The 19,017-nt window shown below is 48.0% G+C and overlaps 1 protein-coding gene across 1 annotated transcript in view; it reads right to left on the bottom strand.

Moving 5' to 3' along the window:
- Window positions 1–19,017, bottom strand: part of SLC6A4 (solute carrier family 6 member 4) — a 35,939-nt gene that overhangs the window by 9,721 nt on the left and 7,201 nt on the right. Inside the window, exons 2-11 of the mRNA XM_032616489.1 lie at window positions 11,902–12,355; window positions 9,190–9,324; window positions 8,534–8,753; window positions 7,571–7,709; window positions 6,898–7,032; window positions 6,214–6,317; window positions 4,985–5,112; window positions 3,254–3,366; window positions 2,463–2,594; window positions 1,119–1,218 (exon numbers count right to left, since the gene is read on the bottom strand). Coding sequence (XP_032472380.1) covers window positions 1,119–1,218; window positions 2,463–2,594; window positions 3,254–3,366; window positions 4,985–5,112; window positions 6,214–6,317; window positions 6,898–7,032; window positions 7,571–7,709; window positions 8,534–8,753; window positions 9,190–9,324; window positions 11,902–12,244 — 1,549 coding nt within the window. The 5' untranslated portion in view covers window positions 12,245–12,355. The remainder of the gene's footprint in view (window positions 1–1,118; window positions 1,219–2,462; window positions 2,595–3,253; window positions 3,367–4,984; window positions 5,113–6,213; window positions 6,318–6,897; window positions 7,033–7,570; window positions 7,710–8,533; window positions 8,754–9,189; window positions 9,325–11,901; window positions 12,356–19,017) is intronic.

The following is a 19,017-nucleotide window of genomic DNA, read 5'->3' as shown; positions in this document are numbered from 1 at the left end:
AATGGTGAAACCACTTGACAGAGACCGACTCTGACCATATGCTGGAAGCTTTGAAGAGAAAATTTTAACCACACTGTTGTGCATTCATATATCAGGTCAAGATCAAGGTTCTTCTCTACACAGTAACTGGCATGGAAGTGAGGACTGGGGGAGATATCGAAAAGGGGAAGGAAGGGTGCTCTGCAGTTGCTTCCCTGAAAGTGCCCAGCAGGTCTGTAACATCACACACCTTGCACTTGGTCCTCCGAAGTGCTGAGGAGGTGGGGAGGACTTCTTTCAAAAAAAAAAAAAAGGGCTTACATGCAACTCAAAATGTGGGCCCCCCCTTCTTTATATTATGTGTAATGACACACATGCTAAAGCTGTTCTGCTATCATAGAAACTAGGAAAATATTTTCAGAATGAAATCATCACATCTTGATTTTAAAGATGAAGAAAGGCATCTCTGAACTTGGTTTTCTTCATTTCCATTGCCTGTGCCCTCCTCATCCTCGCCCAGGGGCTCTTGGGATCCCTGCTCATGAACCTGTGTCAGCTCTCTCTCTGCTCCTGGTGGTTTCACCCTTATCAGATTCCATCCCACGATTGGGGGGCCGGAGGTGGGGGCAGTGTAAATTGGAGGCTTTACCAAGACAGATAATCCAAACAGGAACATTCTTGCCTCTTCCCTAGAAGATAAGCTCCTAAACTCTGTCTCAGGGCTCTGGAGGGAGTGCTCGTTTGTGAAATTTAACGTGGGGCCACTCTATGTAACGGCAGAATATTGTACACTCTGCAAATGCATTCACTGTGCACTAGTTCTTTGTTGTCTGTCCAATTCTTAGAGCCTGTTGGGATCTTAAGCAACCACTGTGGATGAGCTATAGGGAACCACTTCAGCCCTATCTCCACTGGGTAAACATATAAACTCAGAAGAAAAAAATCATCCTCCCAGGAGTGCAGGCAATCTGTTGCACAGAGTGTGGAGTAAGTGATGACATGTTTTTGAAGAAGGGATGCAGCAGGTGACGTCTTGTACACTGGCCTGCTTTTCCCTGACGACAGCAGCCCTTCTGTATTCTGGTGGCTATATGGGCTGGTGTAGGAAGGATCGTGGCTAGTGGAAGGGAGCATCTTACCATAGAACCAAGACACAGCAATTGCTTCTATCAGGGCAACAGTGAGCACTGCGGGTCCCGTGGCAAACTCCTCCAGCAGCTTCACCACGTAGGCCCCTCCCTGGAAATGAGACCACAAACCCGGTTAAAGGCCCTCTGAGGCACTGCCTCCTCTTTACGACAGGAGCAAAAAGAACTTCTTAGGTTAATTCTGGAAAATTCTCTCCTTGGGTATAACATAAGTGTCCCAGAGCCTACTTCTTGGACTGGCCCTGGCAGATGGGCAAGATTTCATCCCATCAGACACACCTCTTCCCGCCCTACAGGTCACTCTTGTTTCCACTCCCCACTAAGCTTTAAGACAAACTCAAAAGCGCCTCTGGATCTGTTTTCAACTTTCAACTTTACTGAATACCTACTGTGTATTCTACCCCAGAAAATCTACAATACCAGACACACCGGGCCCAGTGGTCATGGTTTTGCCTCTGTCCTAACTCACAAATCCCTTGGGTCCTACTCAGGGCCCCACAACCCTGCTGAAGCTCCAGAGCCATTGGGGTCATGGCTTGAAGATGTTTATCTACAAAATCTGCCTTGAGTCAGAAGGATACACGCCTACAATGCCTGTGGGTACTATCTGATGCCTGATTTACAGTTTGACAGTATGTGCCTAAGTACCCCCCCCCCAAAAAAAAATAAAATCACTAGAGAAGGTCTAACTTCTTTACCATTACAAATTCTCTGGAGGAGATGAAGTGACATTACAAACATGAGATGCCAGCCTCCAGATGTTCAGCATATCAGGACATCAGGGCACTATTCCTATGAAAGCAGCCCTAAGGACTGGAAATAGACTGAAAAGACACATCTTAGTTTTCCTCCAGATAGTCTGTCAAGCCTTAAATCTAGTTGGATTTGCTGTAAAATGCTGAGCCTCCAGATACCACGCCCAGATTCCTCAGACAGATGCCACTAGAAACAACTTTTCTTCCTCTCCTTGATGACTAACTTTTTTTTTTTTTTTTTTGCGGTACGCAGGCCTCTCCCTGTTGTGGCCTCTCCCGTTGCGGAACACAGGCTCCGGACGTGCAGGCTCAGCGGCCATGGCTCACGGGCCCAGCTGCTCCGCGGCATGTGGGATCTTCCCGGACCGGGGCACAAACCCGCGTCCCCTGCATCGGCAGGCGGACTCTCAACCGCTGCACCACCAGGGAAGCCCGATGACTAACTTTTTAACAGCGGTGACAACTTCTCTCCCTTTGGCCCCAAAGCCAGGGTACCATGTGGGAGGGAAAGGAACAGCTTCTTGTAACATTCTGTTGCCCTAGGGGAGGTTGACTCTAAGTTTAGGGTTTTGGTACTCACAAAAGTCAGGGTGATCAGGGATCCAAAGAAGCAGGTAATGACCACACTGAGCACAAACCACTCCCGGCGCTTGGACCAGATGTGTGGAAACTCATCCAGCACGGCTGTGATCACCCCCTCCAAGCCTGCAAACTGAGAGGGGCACACAAATGGTCACTGTGTAGACTTTGGGACAAATCTGCTACCTCTAGGACAATGAACAGAAGGGAGGGGTTAAATTGCCAAGTGACCTGTCACGCTGATCGTGACCAGTTCCCCCTACTCACCGGCCCTCACTGGAAACATATCTCCGTTTTACCCCGTTATTTAGAACCCATTCCTAAGGACATCAAGGAAAGAAAGTATAACACATGGACAGAACTTCTTTACATGAGGTATCTCGGGGAGACTTTGGTTGCACCAGAAATGCCAACTGAAAGCTGAGACTCATTCCACACTAATGATACGAATGCTGGGCTGCAGGGCACTGAGACACAAGCGTGACCTTGCCCTGGCCTTCAGGTGCTGCCAGTCTGGTCAAGGGACAGTGCACAATGAGTGCGCAACAGTTCACATATGCTGAGCTCTTGGCCTGTGCCTGGCACTCTACCCTCATTATCCCATTAATGCCTCTAATGTACTAGAGGGCAGTAAGCACCCAAGTGAACAGGGGCTGAGGGAGCACCAAGAGGGAGCAGCCAACATGGCCTGGGGTGGCCAGGATGGGAAGGAATGGGTACAGCTTCCTTCCCTTCCTCCTCCCCCCCTTCTCCCTCCTCCCGAGAGCCGGATTTCCCTCCCCATTCACTTACTGTGCTGTCCAAGCCCAGTGTGATTAACATCAGGAAGAAGATGATGGCAAAGAACGTGGATGCCGGCATGTTGGCTATGGCTTCCGCATATGTGATGAAGAGCAGGCTGGGGCCTGAGACAGAGCGGGAAAGAGGAGGAGGTGGTCGCTGAGACCTGCCCTACAAAGATGTCTCAGGAGAAACTTGGCGACACCAACAATTACAACTCCTGTCACAAAACCTTACATGTGGATCAGGGTTGGACATGTACCAAATGCTTCCTCACACCCCACACCATCCTACCTGGACATCCTGGGAGGCAGGAAGGGAATAGTATCCACCTTGAAGAGTATGCGCCCTCAACCAACATGGAGAAACGAAGCAAACCTGAGACCTCAAGACTAGCAAAGCTGAGCACATGAATTGGAGTGTCCGCTATATAATAATTCAGTGCTTTTTTTTTTCCAACATGAGGATTGATATATCTCTGAAGTCTCACAGCGTTTAGCTCTCTCTTTAGCTCCAGAACAGTAGGAAATGTTATACTGATTTCAGAAGAATCTAGCGGCCTCGGAATAAAGACCTCCAGCTATTTTGAAGTCCTTTTTGATAGTATGAGGGACATGTCTTCAACCTTTCATGGACTAGATAGGCCACCCTTAGTTTGGGGCATGGAGTTCATCAGAGCACCGTGTCGGGCTAAAGACAGATGTATGTTTGCAAGAAAGCCCTGGGACTCCATCCACAAGATCCCATAACCTCTTCAACGTCGGTCGCTTTTTTTCCATGAAACCTTACAGTACAGTAGAGTGCTACATCATCTACATTTAATTTTTCTGCAAAGGATTAGTAATCATTTGCTTACTAGACTTGGACCCATCACAGGACCCAAACATACTTTTTTTGTTCTGTTTTGTTTTTTTAAAATAGGAATTGCTATCTATCTATCTATCTATTTATTTGTTTAAGCTGTGTTGGGTCTTCATTGCTGCGCGCGGGCTTTCTCTAGTTGTGACCGGCGGGGGTTACTCTTCATTGCGGTGCACGGGCTTCTCATTGCGGTGGCTTCTCTTGCTGCGGAGCACAGGCTCTAGGCCAGTGGGCTTCAGTACTTGTGGCTCGCAGGCTCTAGAGCACAGGCTTATTAGCTGTGGCACACGGGCTTAGCTGCTCCGCGGCATGTGGAATCCTCCTGGACTAGGGCTCGAACCCATGCCCCCTGCGTTGGCAGGCAGATTCTTAACCACTGTGCCACCAGGGAAGCCCCACACTGTTTTTTAGTTAGTTTGTCTTATTTGGCTGCTGCTGGGTTTTAGTTGCGGCACGAGGGATCTTTGTTGCAGCATGGGGGATCTTTTAGTTGCAGCATGCATGCGGGATCTAGTTCCCTGACCAGGGATCAAACCTGGGCCCCCTGCATTGGGAGCACGGAGTCTTAACCACTGGACCACCAGGGAAGTCCCCCCACTAGTTTTAAAACTAGTCCCCCCACTAGTTTTAAAAGCCATCATCCAAGTCATATTTCCAAGCCCACAATGTATTCAAGGCCCCAGTACTGGGTGCCGAGGGAGCTGCCCCATTACCACCATGGAAAGGGTTGAAATTTCCAAGGCAGTAAGTTTCTCTAAAACCTTTGAGAATTTTAAGAGGAACATTTAGAAATAATGCAAACGTTAGATATTTGTAAAGATCCAAAGAGCAGCAAAGCAATTCAGTGGGAGCCAGGAACCCAAACAAAACCCAAGGCCCTACCTGCATCTTTGGCCACCTCAGACACATCTTCGTTCCTCATCTCAGCCATATACCCCAGCACTGTGAAGATGACAAATCCTGAAACGAAGCTCGTCATGCAATTCACCACACTGGTCACCAAGGCGTCTCTGGAGCAGAAAACCCAAGGGGCCTGAGACATTTCCAAGTCAGGAATCTAAGGAGCATCTGTCTCCAGCTGTGACAAGGGTGAGTGGGCTGAGCTCACAGGGACTTCAAGCCTGTCCGGGTGTCTCCTCCCCTCCTCCCAGGGCCCAGCCTCTCAGACGGGTTGCATTACCTTGAAACACAAGCTACTGTTATCACCACGCATGGCATGGGGAGAACAGCAGTCAGGGGTGGTTTTAAGAGATGATTTTGTTGTAAACCGGCACAGCACAGACCTCTGGATTTCAAACAAGGCTTGCTCTGAACCAGGGCCTGAGTTGCAGCGGGGGCCAGGAGGAGGCCTTGGCCTTACATTTGTGAAGACCTCAGATTTAGACTTTTGACATTATGTGTAAATGAGGTTATAAGAGTGCCACAAAGATACCCTGACACTTTTAAAAGAGGACTTCATCATACAACTTTAGGCTGGCATCCCAATGCAAGGCCACATTGCTTAGGGTGCATGTAAATTCCTTTTTTTAAAAAAAATTAATTCTATAATTATCTTACGAATAGCACAATCAGACTGCTGGACATTGCCATCTGTGATAGAATATTAAGACAAAGTTAACTCTAAAGATGAGGAGTGATATTTAAATCATAATTGGCACCATGCTCCCTGTTTTGTCACATTTCTGAAATGAGATTTTGACATAAAAATTACAGCATTCTATGTTGGTCAAAATAGTTCAATCATTATTCTTTTTGTATATAGATACATAAATAAATTATCACAATTTTTGTTGTTAAATACTTTAACAGGTCAAATCTAAACACTGAATGTATGTTGTGATTTCTGTAAACCTGCTTTGGAATTTCTTAATTTTTCCTGACATATAGAGAATCTCACAAAACAGAAGTGGCCTGGAGCCTCTCTCAACCCCTGAGTGAGGCTATGGTCTGGGTGAGTGGTCAGGCACCTGTGGCACCCCTGAGGGTCAGAGTGTCAACGTGGCCTAAGCCTGGCCAGGTTTGAGGCCATCAGTTTGATTGCTTTCCTCCAGACCAGCTGACTTACACTCACTCCACTTTCAAGCTTTGCTTGGGGGGCCCCAGATACTCACTGGTAACAGTTGTTGTTGAATTTGTTGTAGCTTGCAAAAGCCAGCAGGACCCCAAAGCCAGGACCGAGAGAGAAGAAGATCTGGGCGGCCGCATCCACCCACACCTGCAACACAGCAGAGGTAAGGGCCAGAGCCGAGACCCAGGCCATCGCTGAGCACCAGCGGGGCCAGCGCCCTCATGCCTCCATGTGGCTACATGCAGAGGCAAAAAACAGGCTTCTCAGGGCTCCTTCCAGGGCTGGCCACATACCAAGTGCAAACAAATGTGAGTTCTCTTCCTATCACTTAGCCATAAACCAACGCAGTGGCCTCAAGTGTACTTTTTTTTTTTTTTGCGGTACGCGGGCCTCTCACTGTTGTGGCCTCTCCCGTCGCGGAGCACAGGCTCTGGACGCGCAGGCTTAGCGGCCATGGCTCACGGGCCCAGCTGCTCCACGGCATGTGGGATCTTCCCGGACCGGGGCACGAACCCGTGTCCCCTGCATCGGCAGGCGGACTCTCAACCACTGCGCCACCAGGGAAGCCCCTCAACTGTACTTTTCATGCTTGTATTTCTGGTTTAAAGCATCACTGCAGACTTGCCGCTGAACCCAAATTTCAGTTGTTCCTACTGTCCTATTCGGAGGACTAGCTTCAGTTAGTAAAAAGACAGACAGGTGCATACTGCTTTCCTCATTATCTTACCCCTGTCTCCAGGAGTTTCTGCCAGTTGGGTTTCAAATAAAAGAGAACTCCCCTCCAGGCTCCGGGGAGGGTGGCCCCTCTCACCAGCAGGATCGAAAGGATGATGTAAGGGAAGGTGGCTGTTACCCAAACCACCTGTAAGGAAGGAAACATAGGTTATCACCACATGAATGCTGGTGTCTTATTCTTGAAAACCTCCAAGAAAGATCTACCTCTTTTTTTTCTGTAATTTTAGGAGGCAGGGTGGCAGAAAGATCACAGCTTTTAAAATTATACAGGGATCTGATTCCCTGCTTGCTGGTACTAACTACTTTTAAACCCACTCCCCATCTGTAAGATGGGGAAAATACCTACCAGGAGACAAAGTAGCCAGTGTATACAAAACACTGTACATGGTCCATGATGGGTTTTCAGTAAATTATTGCCACTATTATTAGTTATGACACTACCAGCGTGTTAAAGGAATTTTTAAAAAATCATATAATGGTTCTTGGGATTGACCCATTTCTAGAATTTTCTAACCAATTTTGTGACAAGACACTGAAAATCATGGAATGCATTTGTTGTGAAGGAAAACATGTCCCCGTCTCTGGCTATCCAGGCCACTGAATTCTGAGTTAGACCCTCCAGAGCCCCTTGGTAGGCCTGGATCAGCAGCCAGAGTCCTCCTCACCTTGCCAGATGTTTTGACACCTTTCCAGATGCTAAAGTAGATAATAGTGAAGATCAGCATGATGCAGAGGGCAAGCTGCCAGCTGATGCCCCCCAGGTCCTGGAGCCCCTTTGACCGGTGGATCTGCAGGACGTGGCGCCTGAGTGAATGAGAAAGAAGGGCCAGTGACGTGGTCTGAACAGTTACCTGAGCATACTGCGTGTGATACCTCTGGGAGGACACCAAGAGAAAAAACGGACACAGTACTGCAAGGATCAAGTGGTCAGCAAGCCTCAGGAAGAGCTGGGAGGGGCTCTGCCCATCCTGAAGGAGAGAACAGGGCAGTCAAGCCGACCAAGCCTGAGAAGAGCGCTCGGCCCAAAAGCAGACTTCCAGGTCTCCTTCCTAGGCTGGGACCCAACGAATGACTAACATGACTGGCTTCTGGGTGCATGAGGATTTGTATGTGTGGGCAGTGGGTCCCTTCCCCACCCCCAAAACAGCTCCCTTTGGGCTGCTATTGCCTGAAATTCCAGCATTAAAGAAAACTGCCTACTCCAGGCATCTTCTTCCAAAGGGTAGATCCCACGTATTAAGTGAATACATGAAACCAGAAACTCTTTGTGTAGTTTCAAACTATTGAAGTAGTGGGAGGCTTTGCTTCCATGACAGCTGGCTGCAAGGAGGGCCCAGGAAGAAGGGCAGTTTTGATGCAGGGGAATAATTTTGGAATGTGAAGGTAGGGACTGGCCTGGGCACAACAGAAAAGAGGGGGATGGCGCAGAGACCCAGACTGTGGAGCACTCAAGGTAGTCTCCCAACTCCCTCACTCACATTTACTCCCCCTCCCCGATAGCGTCATCTCTCAGAAATCCATCAGCCAAGAGGTGAAGAGCCCCTGGCTCCCACCTCCCTCCTAACAAGCCAAAGCCCAGGGGTGTGGCCTGCCCCTAACAGGCCACCCCCTCGCTTACATGCACTTACGTATAAAATTCTTCTGCTGGGGATGTTGAGTGGAGTGTCCAGGTGACGTTGTCCTCGGAGAAGTAGTTGGTGCAGTTGCCAGTGTTCCAGGAGTTCTTACAGCTGGTCCAGGGCAGCTGGGCCGCAAAAGAGGAGATGAGGTAGTAGAGTGCCCAGGCCATGATGGTGTTGTAGTAGGAGGCGATGTAAAAGGCAATGATGCAGATGGCGTAACCAATCCCTGGGAGAGAGAGGGTGAGGGAGGCCAAGTTTCAAGGGCAGCCCAGCAGTTAGGCAGGGCATCAGAGGCACTGAAGCCCAGGTGAGGGGTAAAGGTGGAGCTGCCATTCATTTCATCCTCCAAAGACTCCAGGAGACAGTGGAAAAGTGGCAATATGGTAGATTCCTTATTTGTATTTGCAGAGTTACATGTTTTAGAAAATGTGTACATGTGCTATAATGCTTTTTCTATTTCATTTACTTTTAATTGCCATTTATTCCATTTTGCTTTTAACAATCTCATACTGCTTGAGCAGTCAAAACCTTAATTACTCAAGTTATCTCCCAGGGATACCTAAGGCCTAACTGATTCCAGAAGAAGGTGTCCAGCTCGACCCATTGATAGAAATCATCACTTCCCAGGAGGACCCACTCACCCACCCAAGCCTTTCCCTTACCTTTGAAAATCGGGCAGATTTTCCTCCATATCGAAATGCATCCATTTCGGTGGTACTGGCCCAGCGCGAGCTCCATGTAGAAGAGCGGGATCCCCCCGAAAACGGCCATGATAGTGTAGGGGAGGAGGAATGCCCCTGAGGCAGATAAAAGACAGTTTCACTCCCTGCCCACATCTGACCCAGGACAGCCCAAGTGATCTGGACACACAGAGCCATCTGATGCTCCAGAGTCATGAAGCCACCCTGTCCTGAGTGACCTCACACGGTGCTCCCCTGGTCTTAATCCTTTGCCAGAAGTAGTAGTAGACAGAGCTCCACAGTGAAGTGAGGTTTGGGAGGAGGCAAAGAGTACGTGGGAAGGAAACTGGGTCTGGGAGTCAACAGAAGAGGCCCTAGGACCAGTTCCACTTCTAACTGCCTGGAGGACCCTTCTCTCTGGGCCTCTTTTGCTTCCACTAGAAACTGACAGGGTTGAGGAGAACTGAGGTTCCCAAACCCAGCCACTCATCATAATCACTGGTAAGCTTAAAAATACACACACACACACACACACACACACACACACACACACACAAAAAAAAAAAAAAAACACACACCCGCCCTGACCTCCTGAAGCAGAAGCTTCAGGTATGAGTAAAACAAAGAATATTTTAAGTTCTCCAGGTGATTCTGATGCAACCAGTACATTGACCAGCATTTGGGACCCTTGAAACAGATCTCCTGCGACAACCTGTACAACAGCTGCAATAGTCTGTTGACTACTGCACATCACTGAATTAGCATCTTTGTTCATCTGTATCCCTGGCTCCAGACACTTGACTACTGATGTTTGGTTATACTTCCATAACTCCACGGAGCCAGAATGCTCCCTCCTGAGCCAGATTTGCAGGTGTGGCTGAAATTTGCAGGTAGTTCGCTACAGAATGAGAAAGTGCAGAACTGCTGCATCACTGGAGATGCTGGTGTCTCCTGGCTTTTGTGGCTGAGGCAGAATTTGGGTACGCCATGCTGGGGATTGCTCACCTGCAGCCTGAGTTTCAGCCCAAAGGGTGAGCCGGCTGTGATATTTCCTTGATAACTTTCCCTCCCATAAAGTGTTCTGAACCTAGAAATCCTGAAATCTGTGCAACTCAGAAAGGTTTCATCTAACTTACAATCACACTGGGTAAATCTGGCTTGAGAATAATAACCATGTTGTGTTCTCATGATGGCATTTGTCCAAAGGGTTTGCTTGACTGGCTTTACAGTAGGGAATGTGTGTAGGGGAAACATCACCGGCGACCCAACCCCTTATATAATGCTCAGGCTACAGGCGGGTCCTCCCAAACTGGAGATAAGATGATTCCAACTTCTGCCCCTTCCAGGCCAGGAACGCTGGGCTTCCCAGCACTCCCTCCACCCCCCACTCTCTCGGAATAGCCTTTGCTGCTGAATGGACCCAGGTCCTTAAAAGATGCAGCATATCCAGGCAACTCTGTGTCAGGTCATGGAGGAAATGAAGGCGACACAAACGAATTATCCCTCAAACCACATTTTAGTTGCCCTCCTAAATCTGTTGCCAGAGCTCCTGTCAAAATAAATGACTGGGACTCCCCTGGTGGCGCAGTGGTTGAGACTCCACGCTCCCAATGCAGGGGGTGTGGGTTCGATCCCTGGTCAGGGAACTAGATCCCACATGCATGCCGCAACTAAGGAGCCCGCGAGCCGCAACTAAGGAGCCCATGAGCTGCAACTAAGGAGCCCACGTGCCACAACTAAGATCTGGCGCACCCAAATAAATTTTATAAATAAATAAACAAACAAACTGATTTGACTCCCACTTCTGGTCCTTTTCCTATTCTGATAGCAAGTCCATTGTCAAAACAGAGGCCCCATACCTACCTGCTCTGCTCTCTGGGGCTCCCATATCTATGCCTACAATCAGCTACTATTTTTGATAATCTGCAAATAAACTGCTCTGTAGGCATTAGGAATAGGAGGAGGAACAAGAAATCGTCTCTGGCCTCAAGAATCTTAACACTCTTGTAGGAGCTATAAGGCATATCCATATACAGTTTGGTGCCGGCATTAACGTGGCTGGGTTCAGCTACGGATCATGCCCAGATTGTAACTTAAGACTATGGACTTGAGCTGACGCCCTCTCTGCCGTCACACAGGTCCAAAGGCCCAGCAGGGTCTGGGAACGTGGAGCCACTTCCCAATTTTTCCTTCCACAGATCTAAGCCCTCTGGACTCTCCTGGGCAGCACCCACAGATCTAAGCCCTCCGGACTCTCCTGGGCAGCACCCACAGATCTAAGCCCCCTGGACTCTCCTGGGCAGCACCAGCCAGCAGGAGTGAGAGAGCTCAGCCTAGTGCCGATGCTAGTCCCCCACGTCTCACGTGGAGGAGAGCAGGGCTTGCATAATGCAGGGATGAGAAGGGGGCTCTTCCACAGAGGAAGCATTAATGATGCGGAAAATCTGGTGAGATCAGGTTCAGGAGAGCTTTCACTCAACTTCATGACCCAGAGAGCCACAGACATGCTGACTTAAAGTTCTGGCTTTCTGGAGATTTGTCTTTTAGACTAGCTTGAAAGTCTAAGCAACCACGTTCCCAGATGCATTATCAGTTAAACAAGACAGAGAAGACATGATTTATCCTCTGGCCTCCCAAAAGGATCTACAGACCACCCCTGGGTCGCAGCCTCTGCTTGCAGCCCACGATACTGACCCCCTCCGTTCTGGTAACAGATGTAGGGGAAGCGCCAGACGTTGCCCAGGTCCACAGCATAGCCAATGACGGAGAGGAGGAAATCCACCTTCTTGCCCCAGGTCTCCCGTTCCCCTGGATGAACCTCAGCGACTAGGGTGGTGGTGGCAGCCGGGATGGAATGCTGAGTGTCTTCTCCTGCACTGGGGCTTGGAACTGCTGAGTACCCATTCGAGATTTGGCTGGACTCCGCCTTATCCCCAGGGACAGGGACACCCTTCTGTAGAACACTGTTTCCTTGACAATCTTCTCCATCTATATATGCTGTTAGCTCCTTCTGGGAATTTAAGGGTGTGGTCTCCATCCTACTAGCTAGTAGATGATGCTGACGCCCATGTGCCGAGGACCGACCTGAATTCTTGGTGCTCAGATCTATGAGTCTCCTCAGCGCTTGCTATCAATGGGGTTGAGAGCTCTGTTGGAAATGCACACAGAGAAAGGAAAACAGAATTAGGCATTTTACTTGTCTTTGGTAACTCATCATACATCTTGAATTACATTAGTTAATGGTATTACGAAGGCATCTGTTAAATGTGAGACACCCTGTTTGCTATAGGAGAGTCAATAAAATCAACTATGGCCACAAAAAAGAAAAGAAATCAACTACGGCCACTCGTCTTCTGAGACAGATCGCATTCTGCCTGTGGAATGTGTATCTCTCTCAATAAACCTGCTTTCACTTTACTATGGCTTGCTCTTGAATTCTTCCTGCACAAAGCCAAGGACCCTCACTTGGTGGCCTGTCCCAGGAACTCATCCAAGACCTGGGACATGACCATCCTCCCATGATCCATTTTCTGTAAACTCTTTTTTTTTTTTTTTTGGCGGTACCCGGGCCTCTCACTGTTGCGGCCTCTCCCGTTGCGGAGCACAGGCTCCGGACGCACAGGCTCAGCAGCCATGGCTCACGGGCCCAGCCGCTCCGCGGCATGTAGGATTTTCCTAGACCGGGGCATGAACCCGCGTCCCCTGCATCGGCAGGCGGACTCTCAACCACTGTGCCACCAGGGAAGCCCCTGTAAACTCTTTACAAAGGATACTAATAAATCTGCTTCTTGCCTATCAAAAAAAAGTTTTAAAGTAAAATCAACTACATTTTTCAACCCATGCAAGGTATCAAATCACAACCAAGTAATTGAAAAGGAAAAAACAAAACAACAGGACAAACAAAAATAGCAAATAACCAAGGTTTTGCCTAGGCTCTATTAAGAACAAAGTATTGACCTCAATTTGAGGGACTGGAATCCCACCCTGGAGTTTAGCAGTGACTCAGAAGAACAAAGCTTCACTTCAACAAAGTTTCACAGGGCACTTACTTTGTCTTGGATGCTGTGCTGGGAAAAGAGTAACAAAGAAGCAGTTTCTGGCTACAAATAGATAAGGACAGTCCTCTCCATCATTTAAACTGAACACTCAAAGTATATTTTATATAAACCATAGGTGTGACTTAAAAAGGAAGAGAGCATAGGAAAGAGATGAAAAGGCCACCCTTTGTAAGGACCCCTAGCTCCTTAGCTGTAGACTTTTTCACTCTTCCTGGAGCCCAGCTCTTAGAAACCTTTGGGCAGATTCTAGCTGCCTCCAGCTGTGTCCAGTCCGTCTGTGCCTTGCCTTTCTGCATTCCCATCATGCCTCTGCAAATCCCACTGAGCCTTAAATGTCACTGCTGCTCACCATTCATTCTTCTTGCCACTCCCCAGCAACTCCTGAGGCTAATCCACTTGTGTTCTGCAACAGTGGGCAGGCAGGGTCACCTCTCATCCACGCTGGAAGAGCCAGAGAGAAGAGCGTGGAGGTTACACATGCCAGTGTGACTGGTGTCTCTGTCCCCACATGCCTCAGGGCTGCCATGCCTTCATGTCACTGCCGTGGGCCAGGGTACAGGGAAGTCAGCTCAGCTCTCTGAGATGTCAAACATGGGGTAGAAATCCGAGCCCTTTCGGACTTTAAACCTATGGCCTGTTATAAAGTAGTAAGGAGCCGGGACCTTCCAGCTAACTTCATTCTTCTGGGTTTGAACTTTGTTTCTGCTTAGCTCAAATCACATTATACCTTTCTAGGAAAAGATGTCCAGGGATACTGCTACTGCTATTCATACTGCAAAGATCTGATACTAATCCTCCAAATCCAACAGTAGGAGGCTGGCTAGGAACTGGTAGCTCATAAAAAATGTGAGTGTAAAAAAAAAAAAAAAAAATGTGAGTGTATGTCTCCTACCCTGGTGGGGCTTTCGATGACTACAACTTAACTATCCACGTGTGGAAATGTGGAGACAAAAACGTAGTGAGTGAAAACTTAGAACACAAAGTGTGTAGATTCACACTGATGACTATGCACATAAATACTGACAGGGATCAGAAATGAACACGGGATGCAACTAATTAGAGTTTCATGTTTACTGGGTAGTTTCTTTCTGTAAAGTAGAAAATAAAAATTTTAAAGGGATTGATTGATGCCAAAAATATCACAGCAACAAAGGAGAAACCACCTCTATGTAGCGAGGGTGTGTGTGTGGTGTGTTAACGGGTTGGGGTAGGTGTCCTGGGTTCTACCCTATCTAACTGGCCCCCGCCACCGACCCTATCCCGGGTTCAAGGAGACAAACATGACCCATAGAAGGATATGAATTTCTGACAGAGTGATCTAGATAAAAACCTGTTCTGCTTATCCTTATGCTGCTGTCCCTCCTTCCCTGCCCCCATCCGTTCCCTGAGACCTCAACTAGACTTGATGGACTTTTAAAATAACCACACATCCTCTCATCCACCATAAGGTACCATCTACCAGGCTAAGGGATTTTTATTTTAAGGTGTTTCTGGTTTTGTTTTTGAGAGAGATGAGTTGTCAATATATTTGAATACACAGCTAAATTAAACCTGAACTTGGCAGTCTCTGGTTGTGCTGTTTGAAGAAGGCCTCTGTACTTCCCTCCAGCCTATATCAATGGCATGTTTTCCACATTAAACAGTGAAGAACTTGCAGACCAGATGGCAGAAATAGAGCTTTACCACATGCGGATGGTCAGACGGCACCCAGCTGACAGATCCTACCTATGACCGAGGCCCCCCTTCCCTGGTCTTTTTTTTTCCACCTTCAAAATTTTACCCAAAATTTTCTGTAGGAACATCTTCCCATCTTTAATACTGCAACTTTCCTCTCATTTAAATTGAAGCTCAGAGAGCAACTGTATCACCCAACCTTTCTCTGGCATGTCCACCACAGTCTCTAGAAGGGAAACATCACCCATCTCTGAAGAATACATTGGTGGGGGAATAAACGTTTAGCCATACAGTGGCTCTGTCACCCTCCTGCTGCCAGAGTCGTGTGAATTTTTCTAGATTTCATTGACTTTCTCCCCTGGGGCACTCTGCAGGAAGTTGGAAAATGTGTGTGGGCTGGTGAACTTTGGTTGGGCAATGTATGTTCTTCAGGGTTCTCAGGGGTTCAGCCCCCAAGGTATTTGATCTTGATTTCTCGGCAATTGTTATGAGCAACTCCTAGAAGAATAAGACACCAGACTATTTTTGCTGAGCATTACAAAAGGTCTTGTTTCCTAAAATATCCCTCAGCATTAAAAAAAAAATTCATCAACAGCTGAAATAGCCCAAGTCATAAGAAAACCTGTTCAGAGGGTCCTTTAGCCCAATCATGACTTCAGGTTGCCTCTCCCCTGAGGCTGGTCTCTCTCCATCCAGCTGTGCTTTCTGGGGTTGCCTTACTGGGCTCCTGCCCCAATCATAGAACCCGGGGTACAAATAGATAAGTTACAGCCACACGAAGCCACCGAACAGGCAGGAGATGAACATCTCCTTTCAAAGACGAATCTGTCATCTAGGAGCAGATGGCCGGGCCTGGGTTCCCTTCTGCCTGCGGGATGCTGCCTGTGGATCCAGACTCCTTTCCCATTTTCCCGATTCTACAGAGCACTGAGCAGCTTTTCCTACTGAGACCAGTAGATAGCAATAGTTGAGAGCAAGCTGGCCCAGGAATATAGAAGGATGAGATGTTAAGAAGGTTGCTTTCTAAGAATGTTGTCTTGAAAGCTTTCTTTTTTAAAAGGTATTTTTATCCTGCTGGGTAGAGAGACTGCAAATGAGTCCAATATTACAGCTGTGTCCTCTTCCAAGCAGACTTGAGTTTCTCTGTGGCCAGAAACAGCTCCAGAAGCCTTCCTGTGCACCTTGAACGTCTGCCATTTTCCCGGGCTGAGCAGGTGACCAGCTGTGGGTGGGGCCGTGCACGCCACCCAGATCCATGGTAGGATGACAGCTTGACACGCAGGAGCCTCATCCCCCAGGGGTCCGCACACGAGGGGCCGAGCAGTGATGCACTTGACAGAATGCTCGTGTTAGCCCAGAGAGTGGGCTAATTCACTCCACCTCCCCCCGGCCCCCCGGTAAAAAGGATTGTTTCTATTTAAACTTCTCCTGATCAAATCTCCATTCCTCTTTCCACAGATTTGGTCTCTGTAGCCAGGGGAACCAGTATCTGAACAAGCATGTAATTACGGTGATTAGTCATGAAACCACCCAGACCTTTGGAAATGCCCGTGACCCTACTTGTCTGTTTGATGCCTCAGCACATCCTAAGCAGAAACACTGTAGAAAATTTTTTTTTTAAACATCTTTATTGGGGTATAATTGCTTTACAATGGTGTGTTAGTTTCTGCTTTATAACAAAGTGAATCAGTTATACATATGTTCCCATATGACTTCCCTCTTGCGTCTCCCTCCCTCCCACTCTCCCTATCCCACCCCTCCAGGCTGTCACAAAGCACTGAGCTAATACCCTGTGCCTTGCGGCTGCTTCCCCCTAGCTATCTACCTTACTACGTTTGTTACACTGTAGAAATTTTATACTTTGACTTCACATGTCCAGATCAAAGTGAGCTCATTTCTCAGGACACTCAATTTTCATTTTCAAAAAAACAAACACAAAAACCAAAATAGAAAACCCCCCAAAACCAACATGAATTATGGGTTTACCACTGAGATGAGATTAATTATAGGTCATATACTCACGTGGCAATTGGCACTCTCTATTCAGAGGGAGTCTAGAGTTCCCAGGACACCAAGGATGATAGGAGTTACGGAGTCCTGGTGCCTGTAATGCAGTAAACACTGAACCTGGCCCTCTGCCACAGATTGGCACTAATTCAGCAGATACATACTGTCTGCCTACTATGTGCTAGGCTCTTGCAGACAAGGCAGGCTCAGTCCTGCCTTCGTGAAGTTTATGGTACAAGGCCAAAATACGACTGGTAGGAAAACACCAACATGCAGAACAAGGGAGAGCCTGGTGCCGCCTCCTAGAGCTGCCACACAACCTGTTGTAAACCGAGATTTCCGCTGACTTGACGCAGCATGTTCAGATACCTTGCGTTTTTAGCTTCCAAGTTGCCCTTGGGCTTTAAAGGTCTTCCTTTTGTTGCTATTGCATGGCTTCTGTCACAGGACCCTGGATTTTCACTGCTTCTGGCTCATGTCTTCACAGTGCAAAATGGTGGCTTGTATTTGTACCTGTTGAAGGGACCGTTGAGTTCTCTGAGGGTCATAAGCCATGGGACTCCTACTCGCCTTTCAAACAAAATAGAGACTTCATGATCTGAACAGAGAGAGTAGAGAAAATCTTGGTTTTTGGACATAAGGGATAGAAATGAACTCCGCTATCACAGCCATCTCCTTATCCAAAGAGTGCCTTGTATGAGACAGTTTAATTTTTTGGAGAGGAATTAAATAGGCTATAATCCTCAGGGCCATTTGGGCCAGTTACCATGAGAAAGGAAAAGGGTCTCCATCCAGAACTTTCCCTGGGGGAGGATAGCTTCGAGCTTCTCACCACACAGGGTGTAAAATTTAGAGGATTAGCCATTTGTGCTGGGGTTGAGATCACTCCAGAGGCTGGGCAAAAGTACAAAGGATTATTTATTTTGACTTTAATAAAAAGAAGTAGATCTGGCATAGATAGGCATAAATAGCCCTGCTGTAGTGAACACGAACAGGAAAGCCTAGACTAATTACCTTCATTTTTTTTTTTTTTTTTTTTTTTTTTTTGCAGTACGCGGGCCTCTCACTGTTGCGGCCTCTCCCGTTGCGGAGCACAGGCTCCGGACGCACAGGCTCAGCAGCCATGGCTCACGGGCCCAGCCGCTCCGCGGCATGTGGGATCCTCCCAGACCGGGGCACGAACCCGTGTCCCCTGCATCGGCAGGCGGACTCTCAACCACTGCGCCACCAGGGAAGCCCTTACCTTCATTTTTAACAGTCCTTGTGTGTCCACAATCCATGGCTCTCCTGTTGCACAGTTCTGCACTGGAATCCCAGACCCATTACTTACTGGCTGTGTGACTTTGGGCAGATTGCTTAACCTCTCTGAGCTTCACTTTCCCCATGTGTAAAAGCAGACCCTTAAAATTCCTGCTTCCTAAAGGTTGTTGTGGAAATTAAATAAACGTATGACAAACACTTAACTCAGTGTCTAGCACATGGAAAGCATCAATAAATGACAGTGAGTTGATGGCCACTAAGCCACCACATATATGCAACCCATTCTGCTTTTCTACTCCTCACCCCAGTCCGAGAAACTGGGGCCCACAAGGCTAAGTGATTCGTAGCCCACAGCACAAGTGAGCCACTTGAACCAGAAGCTACAGCCACCAACCCCTTCCATAGGCCCTCACTGGTTCTTGCTTGTTCCTCTCAATCAGTGGCTTGGAGTCACTGGGAAACTTGTAAACAGCAGATTCCTGGGCTGCTCTCTCGGAGATTCTAATAAAGAGATCCAATGCAGTGGGTGCTGCATTGTTAACAAGTACCCCAGGTTACTAGGGGCAGGTGGGCCACTGAGCATGCCCAGTGCATCGCCACCCTGCCCCTTCGCTCCCTCTAATCATCCTGTATCCTCCAGGCATGGCTTAAGTTTCTATCCACCCCCGCCATGTAGCTTTCTCTCACCACCCCAGCCCAAGATGATCTCTCTCTACTCATTTGTCATTCCTCACTGATTTTCAAGTATCATTAGTTATCCTTTTATGTCTAGTTGCTTTGCATCCCCCTGGAAGCAGGGGCCATGGCTCAT

Source organism: Phocoena sinus, chromosome 20 (assembly GCF_008692025.1).
Source record: "Phocoena sinus isolate mPhoSin1 chromosome 20, mPhoSin1.pri, whole genome shotgun sequence".
NCBI classification, from domain to species: Eukaryota; Metazoa; Chordata; class Mammalia; order Artiodactyla; family Phocoenidae; genus Phocoena; species Phocoena sinus.
Note: the sequence above shows the minus strand (reverse complement) of the source record. Positions and strands in the feature narration are given on the sequence as shown.